This window comes from Limanda limanda, chromosome 1 (assembly GCF_963576545.1).
Source record: "Limanda limanda chromosome 1, fLimLim1.1, whole genome shotgun sequence".
In the NCBI taxonomy this organism is placed as follows: domain Eukaryota; kingdom Metazoa; phylum Chordata; class Actinopteri; order Pleuronectiformes; family Pleuronectidae; genus Limanda; species Limanda limanda.
Window position 1 is genome coordinate 30,278,769 of NC_083636.1, and position 12,647 is coordinate 30,291,415.

General features: G+C 41.8%; 1 protein-coding gene across 1 annotated transcript; it reads right to left on the reverse strand.

Annotated features, from left to right (window-relative positions):
* Positions 1-438: 438 nt before the first annotated feature.
* On the reverse strand, positions 439-12,464 carry LOC133012978 (guanine nucleotide-binding protein G(q) subunit alpha-like). Its single transcript, XM_061080360.1, has 8 exons — positions 12,237-12,464; positions 11,756-11,912; positions 7,831-8,015; positions 4,755-4,909; positions 4,373-4,501; positions 3,037-3,166; positions 2,477-2,630; positions 439-1,907 (listed from the first exon to the last, which is right to left on the reverse strand). The coding sequence occupies exons 2-8, from the start codon at positions 11,889-11,891 to the stop codon at positions 1,717-1,719; spliced, it is 1,080 nt and encodes a 359-aa protein (XP_060936343.1). The 5' UTR covers positions 11,892-11,912; positions 12,237-12,464; the 3' UTR covers positions 439-1,716.
* Between the last annotated feature and the right edge of the window lie 183 nt (positions 12,465-12,647).

A 12,647-nucleotide genomic window follows, 5' to 3' on the forward strand; every position in this document is an offset into this window, starting at 1 on the left:
AAAGCAATTGCCTCAGCCCTAGTAATTATTATAGTATATTAGTTAATGTGGCTGGACTGTTGAAAGACTTGATTCAGGGCCGGTTTGAGTCTGCAGTGATAACAATGGGAACCGGACCATGTGGCCAGCAGCCTCCTCACCCCTTCAACCATCGCTGCACATCACTGGAGCCATGTACTGCTGCCATGTTGCATTCAGCGCCTGTCCTCCTCCAGAAATAAATGGGCTTTGCCACACCATATAAACCACTGTGCACAACAGTACACAAATATGGACCTCTAACATAAGTGCTGCTGCGGGCTCCGGCCAGATGGATGCATCACAGAGGAGGATTTTCCGACCGAAATCTGGAGCCGGACCCCGAGCGGCCCGGGAGATAAACACTCGAATAGGCAAATAGAAAGGTGCGATGAGCAAACAAACAATCTGAGCAGCTAATGAACAGAAAAAATGTCTGTTTATTTATCCAGATTACAAAAAAACACCAAGACTTGTTTGTTAAGACATCTCAGTGACAAAGAAACCGTGCAAATTAGACAGTAATTATTCTCAACAAGAAGGAAAGGGGGTCGTGTAAACCTGCTGCGGATACGCTTTGATACGATTTTTTATTCATGCATTTGATATCTTCAAAAGTATATGAATTAATATCAAAAGTACTGGTTGAATGCCTCCGAGGTTCTTCTCTCTTCAGCAGAGAGCGTTTTAACACTTTGAAGCACACTATCTATGAAAATACTGTACCATGCAATATTTACACCATGCATTCAAATAAACAATGGAGCGAGAGAGACATTATAGCGGATGATTTTAAAGGCAACAATGACTACTTAAAATCCAAACAAATACTCCCTGATCTCTTTATTCTATAGCTTTTGATAGAAGACTTAAGGAAGGAATGCGGATGTCTCTTTTGAAATGTGGGTTAAATTATAAAAAATATACCAAAGCTGTGCTCACAAAAAAGAAAGTGGTTTAACACTGAACAATGCCAGAGTGAATATCATAATCAATGAATCGATGTACACACACACACACACACACAGACGGTCAGCTAACGCTGCAACGCTAATGCTACAAAAGGAACAAGTGTGCAAATCAATATCTCTGATAAAATAATTGTCATTAGTGTTCGACTCGTTTTATCATTGAGTCCCGATACAAACTAAGCATTTAGAGTATTTCACACTGTTTCGTACGTTAAACTTAAAAAAATAAACTATGACCAACTCGGGTTAGTGATGTGAGGTGCTGCATTGCAGTTAGTCTACATCCACTTCCACAGATTCCCTGAAGGACAGACCTCGTACATTACTGGTCCTCAGAGGCTTTTGAGGCCACTGAAATACTTCTTCCCCCCCTCGACCCCCTCTCAATCCATCAATGTGCATTTGTACCGTCACTGTTCTTCAACAACGTTCACAAAGAGCTCCATACATTTCAAGAGTGCGCGCAATAATAAGACTCCTCGCTAAGGAGGCCCTTTAATTGTCAGGACACGCTTCATTATAGCTGGAGACATCCATTTGTCAAAGAGCCTCACAGGGAAATTTTGAAATGCATCAGTAGTACAGTCATTTGGCGACAAGCTCTACATAGCTTCTCGGTTTCCTGTGTTGGATTATAGTGTTCAGAAGCAGCGTGGGGCAAACTGAATCACTGCAGAGCTCTCCTGACTGCCGGCCGCGTGGAGCCGATTGGACCCTGACGTTTCTTTCAAACCAGGTTGTAGACTTCCAGGTTTTCCTGCAGGATGTGGTCCTTCACCGCGCGGAACACAAAGCGAATGTTGTCTGTGTCAGTGGCGCAAGTGAAGTGGGAGTAGATGATTTTTTTCTCGATTGGATTGAGGCTGACAAACATATCTAGGATGAATTCTTTGCCCGCTTTGACGTCCCTCTGGGGACCTGGTGGAAAGAGACGAAGGGCAAAGAGAACACATTATAATCACCGGCTTATTTCTGTAATTCGTTAAAAGCTCAGAGCGGCAATAAGATATCAGATGATTGCAGAACATTTAAATGAGACTATTGTTGCTTTCAGACATGAACTGGACTCCGGACCGTCTCCCGAAATCACTCGGAGAGGCTGAATGTAAGAACACAAGAGGCAGCGTCAGTTTCTGCCAGTCCCCACTACTTAAAAGTCTGAGTGAGCCCATGAGGGAATACAGCTCGAAAACGTCTCAAGAATTCACTGCAATGGAGTGGGCAAGTTGTTAATGCTTCTAACACAACACTGGAAAAAAACAATAAACACTGTATATATATAACAAATATCTCAGGACGTAAAAGAGGTGTCATAGATGTAGATGATGCTGACAACTTGGACAAACCCTCTGCTGCGTTCTTCAAATGTGAAAGACAAACTCAAGAAAAATGTCTGGACGAGTGGCTCTTATCTCGTTCATGTCTGAAAGCAGCTTTTAAAAATAAGATAATTTGCTTTTGTCGAGAATTGACCCGTCTCGTCTTACCATCGTATTCAGGGAAGTAGTCGACCAAATGTGAATACATGATTTTCTCCTCCAGTAAATCGATCTTGTTGAGGAACAAGATGACTGAGGAGTCTTTGAACCACTTGTAGGTTATGATGGTCCGGAACAAGGCCAGGCTTTCCTCCATTCGGTTCTTTGAAATTCACACAGACACAGACATCTCAGCGTGAGCAGCAATATAAAATCAGAAGTAGTGCTGGAGAGCAGCACTTCAGCCGTGATTGCCTGTGCAAGCAAATTCAGCCTGGCTGTAATAATCTCATCGAGTGAACAAGCCAGGCTGAGAGCTGCACTCGGCTGAACAGAGCAACTAAACAGCTCCCCCTGCAGGTGAACGACATGCACTGGCACAAAGTAGGGTCGGGGGGAACTAGAAGAGTGCTGGACTCTGTGGAAATCTAGGTTATCATCTCCACCTAACAGATTTGTCTGTAAACAAAGGAAACAATGTCTCTTTGTTTTCATATTTCTTTCTTTTCCATGTACACACTAACAGGGGACATATAGTCAGAGTTGTCCTTGTGATTGCAGCATTGTACCTCGTTGGCCGACTCGATGAGGACCTGGTCATACTCGCTGAGCGCCACCAGGAACATGATCGACGTGACTTTCTCAAAACAGTGGATCCACTTCCTTCTCTCTGAACGCTGGCCTCCCACGTCCACCATCCTACAGCCAATAACAAAAGTCATCATATTACTCATTTATTCATCTATATATGCGGAATCTGCAGGCAAGGGAAGAGCGTCTGTGGCCAGAATCCTCCTGGTTTCTGTTTCTAGTTTAACCAATGACCTTTGTGCAGGCTTTGGTTGCCCGCAGGTAAACAGTCCATGTGGAGAGCAAAAGAGGTGGAACAGATTAGCCCAAATGTCATTGGGACCCGAAGCACCAACAAAGAGTGATGCTAATTGTGTTTTGTGTGGAGACACGTTCGACTTGTGTGATTGAAGAAACTAGTCAGACTAGTCTTGGCCCGGATTTCTGCTGTCTACACCAGAGGCCCCAAAATATTGGCCGTTACCCCCAGAGGCTATTTTGATATTAGACCATAGAGGATGGGCTCTGGCATTACTCATCTATACACAGCTTTATGAAATTCTGAGGCTGTGCTGTTTGGTATTTGATCATTTACTATCTGTAAGTCATATAGGATGATGACTTAACTAAACAGGTCAGTGTAATACGTTCTATCTGATTTATTCATCAAATAAATCAACAGGATACATCATCTGGGGACCACGAGTGACTGTGCATAATTTCATAATAAAATATTGAATAAGTGTTGAAACAATAATATTTAAATAAGTCCCATTGAGCTGAGTTATTTTCAAAGTAATGGGCTCATATTGCCCTGTTGCAAGTATGTCTACAAATAGATGCAAATGTTATCTTCCACAAAGCTGTTCAGCTGACTCATATGAGGTTGGATGATGTGGCAGTACAGGTGGTAGAGATTGAACTATATCGGTTGTACTAAGGTATTTATGCCCTTGTTATCTCCTGGGGTTAGGTTGTTGTGGGTGGTTTTGTACAATCACTGCGAGGGACATTTCAATGTCTGCTGCGACTTGTTTGTTTCACTGGATTGTGTTGTTGTAGATGTAGTGGTAGTAGTTGTTATTATTATAATGAATAGTGGATTAGTCTGTGTCCCACCTTCTTGTAAAATAATCCATAAACCCATAATGTATTTAAAATCCAGGAAACATATCAAGATATTAATTTTATTAAATAAGTAGTGATTGTAAATGACACAAGTCACCATACTATTATTCTTAAATACTCCTTTTTGTTCACTGGTCGTGGCCTCAGCTGCAATAATAAAAACCACCACAAGATAAACAAACTTAAACAGCAGCATAAAACCCTCACCTGAACACCACGTTCTCCAGGTCAAAGGGGTACTCTATGATACCCGTGGTGGGCACCCTGACCCTCAGGACGTCCTGCTGCGTTGGCAGATAAGCAGTGTCAGCTATTCGGTCCAAGTCATTCAGATAGCTGTTATCACAGGATGACAAGGCACAGTCAAGACAATGAAAACGAAACCAGCACAGAGACAATGAGACAACATTTGTTATCAAATATGGATCGTGGATGTTCCTGTTTCGGTTGTTTGCTTTCGTCAACAACCATAAATGGAATAACCAGAGATCTCGAACCATCTTGAGAGTGTTACACAGGCAACTGGCAGATGGAACAGTGGAAAATATTCAGCAATGTCTGAGGAGTTGAGGAATCTGTTTACACTCACTATTTGGTGGAGTCCGAGAGCTGGTATTCCCTCTTCCGATTGTAACACTCCTGGATCCCCGGGTCGCTCCACAAGCTCCTGATGGCATCCACGTACGGGTTCGTCAATGTCGTCGCCTTCTCCACGTCAACGCTACAGACAATGATGGCGTTGGCCTGAATGACGGTGGAATGAAACACCGATCGTTAACGACACAATCCAACCAAGAAACTAAAATGCAGAGTGCTTCATGATCTTATGTTTTTGTCCTTGTACAGTGTTCTTTTTTGTAATTGTTTTTAAATGGAAGATTGGTCAGTTTAGGTTCTAGAGGCAAAGTTTTACCCAGCATGCATCTCCCACTACATATGCATTCAGAAAAATAATTTTAATGGACCATAATCCTATTCAAAGGATTTGGAGCTGTATTACAGACATTTAACTATAACTTAAAAGGATTTCTCGACATAAAATAAATACACCGCAAGCTACAGAAGAACCTATTGTCAGAAAAAGAGGTTTCATGACTAGGACCTGAACTTCCTTCTTATCTGCTGCATGAGCCACCGGCTCAAGCTGCCTCTGTGTCCCGCTGTGATCCTGGACTGTAATCTCCACAGTAAACTGAGCAGCAAAGATCTGCAATTCCCAGCTTCTACAGTGACTGCTATTACTTTCTAGCCTGCTGTTCGCCCTCCGGATATCTCATTTTCTGCTTTAATATGCATTTATTGACACAGCGTTTAAAAACTTCTATGTGTTCTAGTTTGGTCCTTTGTCTTCTAAGAATTATCCAGCTCTATTTACTACACTGCCTGCAAAGCTACTTCTGCAGTGCAACAGTTCAGCCAGAAAACACCTGGAAAAAATCTGCTCAAGCTGTTAAAAGTTCTTTAATGGACATTTATGGGCGAACTATTCATCCAAGTCTGTTTTCTCTCATCGGCTGCTGCCTGGGACTTTTGTATCCAAGGAACGCTGCATCAATAAACAGCCTTAAGGATCGTTTATGCTGCTTTTACGTACAAAAAAAGAGATTTGTCAATTTTCAAACAACGTAGCCGTCACTGCCAACATAATTCCATGTGTCCTAGCAGTTGTCAGTCATTGTGCATTCAAGTGTGTTGGGGGCACAGCTTTGACAAGAGGGTCTATAGGAGAGGGTGCGATCTACTGGTTGCATTCAGCCTGCTCTTGCTAGCTTTTCAGGATTGCCAACCATTGCTTCAAGAAACACATCCATGAGAGGGCAGCACAATAACAAGCATAGCTATGGTGGAGGCAAATGTGATAATGTACCTCTGAAGAAAGAGGCCAAAGCAGCCTCTGTGAGGCCCATTAAATACATTGCGACATATGGGAGGTGAAGTCTTTGTTGAAATTTCCTGCTAGTGTCCTACCGTCATCGCGCTTGAACTATTGGCTTCACACCTATGGACAATTTAGATTCTGCAAATAACCTCTGCTGCATGTCTATGGATTGTGGGAGGAAAACCAAGTACCTGCAGGAGAACCACACCCGCACAGGGAGACCATGCAAACTCCCCCACAGAAAGGCCCTGCACCACTGTGCCGCCCAAAGGTAAATTCTGGTGTTGTAAAATACATCTTGCTCTGCGACGGACTGCCGACTTATCAAGGGTGTACCCTGCCTCTCACCCAATGTCTCCTTGCTCCCTCAACGCAAAGACAGTATAGCAAATGGATGGATGGAAGAAATAAATCTGTATACAATGCAAATGTGTCGAACCAGTTTATCGCACCACTGTTGACTACAAAGAGACTTTAATAATACCTGAAGAGCTGTTTGGAGAGTCGTATCCCTGCACATAATGTCAAAGTAGTGAGTATTTTCCTGTTATTTCTGGCGGACTGAATTTGCTAGCAGGGATTGTATAACGTTCAGAACACCCTGGGAAGTTTATTTTTAGCTGCCTTTTTATATTTCTTGGGGAAGTCACACTCTCTGATGCCGTCTGCCTTTTTCTGGCATTTTTACAGCTGATTTCATGGCTCCTTCTTCACTTCTTTTATGTTCCCAACTCTTTGGAGAAATGATGGGTCCAATTTAATAGAAACTGCTATTCCAGCATCTTTTTTTTCTTTTGTTCTTTTTGGTGCCGTTTCTGCTCCAATAAAGGGCAAGCTGCTAACATTAGCCCAGACTGGCTGCTGATTGGTCGAGCGAACATATCCTTACCGTCCCCCCCATCATTGAGAAATATCAGCGACACCGCCACAAGGGAACAGATTCAAAGTCCGACCAAAAAAAGTTTTCGGAAAGGATAGAATCTAACAAGAAAACTTAACACGCCGGCATTACAGTTTGACGGGTCTGCCATGACTAGGTTGCTAAGCTGTGATTGGACAATCACTGTTTGGGGGAGGGGAGTAATGAATTGTCACGGGACAAATAGGCTTTATTGTCCTCCCCGGTCCTCTGTACTAATATCTACATGGTCAGTGGTGTGCTGTTATTCTGTGCACACAACTTCATCCTCACTGGTAACGAGAAAGCAAATTGTAAGCCACATGCTGACTCAGACCAGGCTAATGCTGCCAAAGGTCCATCACACCCACATGACCCCCCCGCCTCGTTCTGTCACAGGACACCACAGCGAGTGGACTCTTCTCCTCCGGGTCTCAGCCTTACCTGGAACTTGTATTAATGTCGCATGTTTGTGTACGCCAGCAAATTTGGTTGATTAATAAGCTCCTGCTGTCGCTGTGACAGGGACAGATTTCTGTATGATTAATGAGGGGGTTCTCCGCCGCCCCTCCTCTTTTGTCTCGTACATGTTTTTGGCGTACCTGTCCTCACATGCCTGCACTACAAAATCATGGGTACATTCCAAAGGACAGCCTGCTGTGTAAGCAGGCAAAAATCTGGCAGCAGCAGAATCCTAAATCTAAACAATGTCGCAAATTACTGGAGGCACTTCTCCCTGAATACACAAGAATACACACTGCAGGCTCTTTCAGTGTCGGAGTGTAAACCATGAGCTCGCTTCTGTGGAACTGTCTGTGGTAAAACCTCAAGCCTCAATCTGTCAGTGAGGCCGCAAAGAGAGGCCAGGGAGACAGCAGTCTGGTCTACCTTGTTGTGCTCGTACTTGTAGGGGATTCGTAACGAGTTCATGGCCTGGATCATGGCCTGCATGGCTGTGAAGATGTTCTGGTAGACCAGCCGGGTGAAGCCTCTCTTGTCCTCCTCGGTGTATCCACGGCCATGGATGATCCTCATCTGCTTTATGAAAGTGCTCTTCCCACTTTCACCCGTTCCTGACCAACGCCAGATAAATAACATTAGTGTACAGAAACATGTATATATTCACAATGAGGCTAGTGTTATACTTGATTCATTATTAATAAAAATGCTTAAAAGGAAACATATAAGGCACATTTTCCGGTTGATAATTATAATTTATTTTATTACTAAAAAAGGTTTAGATGCTGTAAGGTTAGGAAAAACTTCACTTTACTAATACTGTCCATTGCTGCAGCTCCTCTTTTCAGCCTATGTCTCAATCACTTGGTTTTAACTCCTGTCTCTTAAAGGACCCCTTCCCCATTAAGCCAAGGCTGCTCTGATTGGTCCGCTGGCCCGAGTCCAGTGTGTACAGGAGTTGCCGGCCTTCTTTCTCTCTCTGTACCTGGCTTTGTTAGGGGCTGTGCCAGCCAAGCCATTGTGTGTGCATTAAGTAATTATGGACTACTGAGAAAGTATCGGCCAGACTGCAGTGTTTTCTGTAGGGAGGGGAACTCCCTTTATGACAGGACTTTTACATAGACAACAAAACAATATCACACACGAAACTAAAGCAAAACTGAACATGCATTATATGTCTGCTTTAAAAGTCCAGAATCAACAATTTAGAGTAGTTGGACCCATGTCCCATCCACTAACATAGAGGAGACAGTGTTTATGAAACTGCAGCAAGGCACTAGGTGGCACTCGAAATGCTTTGGCTTTACTTTCGAGGAGCAGCCGTCCATCTTTATTTTGTCTATGGGTAAAGCTTTGAGAACAAATACCCTGCAAGACAACTGACACTCCCATCAGTTTCGTCCTTACTTCTTGTTGAGTGCCAATTGCTGCAAATATCTGATAAACATCAGCATCTAAGCATTAGCACTGCGAGGCATGTTAGAATGCCAATATTACCAAAGCTGTGTCTAAGTACAGCCTCATAGAGCCACCAGTTGAGATGCGGACTCGGGACAACAACAGAGGTCTCTGGTTTGGATGAATCTACTCAGGCTCTCACTGCACAAACAAGACTTGTTAATGGGATGAATCAATAAGTTATACGTCATCATGGAATGTGTTACCAATATGTAATATTCAGAATATCACCAGCTTAATCCAATAATTGAAAGCAACAGAGTTGGTCTGTACTGGGCTTGAGGCACTTTCACGTGTCACTCTTATGCAATCTCAAAATTACCTTATTTACAATGGTCTGGCTTGTATCTAGTTCCCTGGTCGTATGCTTGTTCTCAGAGTCAAACAGTATTTTGTCACCTCACCACTGACTAAAAAAAATGAAGTAGGAGAAGTTGCAACATTTCCTCCTGTACAGACATGGTTGACATAAAGTGAGGGCATACAATACAGCCACTTACATGGTGAAGTGAAAATAAAAGCACGGCACTATCAGCACGTACTATAATCTAGGATTTTACTGCAGTGTAGATCATTCTCAGTCTCAGTCAAATTAATGTGCTAATAAATGTAACAGTTTACACTTGACAGGGTTACTTGGCACGATACAAAAGTATACAAGCAGGCCAATCAAATATTTCTTCAACAGAAGCAGTCACTGTTTTTTCAGAACAGCACAGTGGAAGTCACTTTTGAACCTGGATGTGTGGTTATACATTCATAATGAGTCAGTCATTCCTGAGAGCACAAGGACCACAGCCAACGTGACCAGCTTACACCTTAAACTAACATCACTGCTGATTCACCCTTTGTCAGGAACCAGGAATAAAACATGGCCTTCAAAGATGATACAGCAATTATTTATTTATCGACCAGACTAATGAGTTTCTAATCAATATTACCTTCGCATCGGAGGCGGAAGCCCATTCACTGCACTTAAGAACAGTTATAATGTTGTAGCATTAGTGCATTATTAGTGATGCATTAATATATAAGCAGCATTTTGTGCTTGTCAAAGCAAAACTAAGTTTAAAATATATATATTCTGTGGTGGAGAGTAACTGAGTACATTTTCTAAGCTGCTGAACTTGAGATGAGTTCTTGAGGTACTTGTGTTTTACTTGAGTGTTTCCAGTTTATGTTTATGTTTATGTTGTACTTTAACTCGACTACATTTCAGAGGGAATTATGGTACTTTTAGTTACAAGTTAATTTTCAGATTAAGATTTTAATTATTTAACCAGTGGCTTCCAACCTTTCTAGTTTATGACCCCTGACAAAAGCATAAGTCTAGTTGAGGCCTAGTGTCATGTTCAAGGCATCTGTGAGTTCTTAGCTGGTCAAACAAAGGATCATTACTTATCTTTAATATAAACAGAAATATTGAAGCACAAGTGCTTCACATTTGTACTTGAGTAAGTTACAATGCACTATTAAGTATAATATGTTACCTACACCTTGACCAGCAACAACATTGAAGTATTTTCCCTCATTTATGCATCAGTATTTATAATCATATAATAAATAATCATGTCACTGTATGGAGGCATTCTGAAACCATCTGAGTATTTGTAACTGAAAGTACACAAAGTACATTTTCTAATGTCTAATTGTCAGACCATTACTTGTAATAGAGTATTTTTAGACTGCTACTTTTACTTCATTATAATATGTAGATGCTTTTGATGCCACTCTTATATCACATGAGCCGCTTCTATTAAACCGGAAATTCATCTTCAAACACAAGAACTCTCAGTAAATGATGTTTACATGTTTTTATTTGGTGTGTTGCTTTAGTTTATTAGGTGCAAGGTAACTAAGTTTATTATTTTAAGTACAATACCTGAGTACAGTTTTAGGGTACAGTTGGTTTAGTGAGTATTAAGATTTTCCGCCACTTTGTACTTGTACTCAACTACTTGACAGATGATGAAGTATTTTACATATTATACCAATACTTTTATTTCACAGCTGTAAATAACATTTACATGTATTTTGGTGACTTGGTTTAGTTTGGTGGAAAATAATTTTACTTAAGTACAGTACTTAAGCACAGTTCTATTAGTATTTTGATGTTCTGCCACTTCATACTTATACTCAACTACTTTACAGCTACAGCTGTCTTTACACAGCAGCATTTCACAAAATAAAACAATGTCTCTGTTATGTTTCTCTAAAAATAAAATACAAATAATTTTTAATGCAACACTTTTAACAGATTACGCAAGTATTGAAGTATGGATACATGTTTCACTTTTGTTTTTGTGTACCAGAGGTGTTACAGACTTTGTTACTGTATATTATATAAGTTCTAAAGAGATACTTTTTTACTGTCTACCATTCAAGTGTTATAGAAAGACTATTCCTGTATACCATATAAGTGTTAATACTTTGTTATTATATACCATATAAGTGTTAATACTTTGTTACTGTATACCATAGAAGTGCTAATACTTTGTTACTGTATACCATTGAAGTGTTATAGAAATACTTTATTACTGTATGACAGTGTTTTAGACTTTGTTACTTTATGCCATATGTGTTATAGACTTTGTTACTGTATATCATATAAGTTCTAAAGAGATACTTTGTTACGGTATACCATTGAAGTGTTAATACTTTGTTACTGTATACCATTGAAGTGTTATAGAAATACTGTATACCTTAGAATTTCAGACGTTACCTTATAACATAGAAGTGTTATTACTTTGTTATTGTATACCATAGGAGTGTTTGACTCTATTACTGTGTATACCATATAAGAGATATCGAAAGACTTGGTCACTGTATACCATAGAAGTGTTTAGGATGTATTATTGACTTCCATCAAAGTTGTATAGAAAGACTTTCTCTTTACCGAGCAAGAGGAGCTTGAACTCCCTGCGGGCGTCCTTCTTGTCCCGGCGGAGCTGCCTCTCTATCTCGTCGTTGATCCGTCGAGCCTCCTTGGCCTCCGGGCTGAGGCAGCACGTTCCCACCGAGCACAGAATCATGGCTCCTGGACGATCACACTTCTTTTCCGAGGCAACAAGGGGCACACAACCACAGCCACACATGGTGTCGGTTACACAGGGAGAAAAAAAACATGCTGCAGTCTGTACATTTCTGATCAAGCCCCCTCTCCACAACCCCACTGCAAACAAACAACACACGAACCCCCCCACACCCCCACCCCTCGCCTCCCGAGCTGCAACCCTCCACCAAGTTTAAGGAAGTGAACTCTCACTGCTGCTTGTTTGTTTGCGTGTATTAAAACCTCGATCCTCTCCCGTGAATGGGACATTTACTCTGTGCAACAACTTCCACACAAAGTAGCGAGTGTGTGTGTTTTTTTTTACCCCTGGTGGCTGAGCTCCGGGCGTGGTGAGCTGGATATGGCGGAGTTTTTTTACATGCTGCAAAAAATCACACAAACATGGTGAAAGTCTCTCTCCTGACGGGGTAAAAACAAAAAAAGGTATTCCTCCGCCACGGGTTGTCCTTTGATTGAAAAGGAGGGGGAAAAGAAGTGAGTCTCCCTGCGCGTCCTCCTCGGATGTGCTCGTCCTGGCCCCCGCTCTCTTCTCCCTCCCTCTCCTGGGTGAAACCCTCCAGTGAACCATGTGACCGAAGGGCTGAGCTCTGATGGGAAACCGTGTGGGCTTTCTCTATTACATTATGGGAGCAAATTTCCGGTGTAAACTCGTAAAGTACGGATGCATGTGACGGGTCGTGCAACAGGCGGCCAAAGCACCTTCCCTGAAAACCAA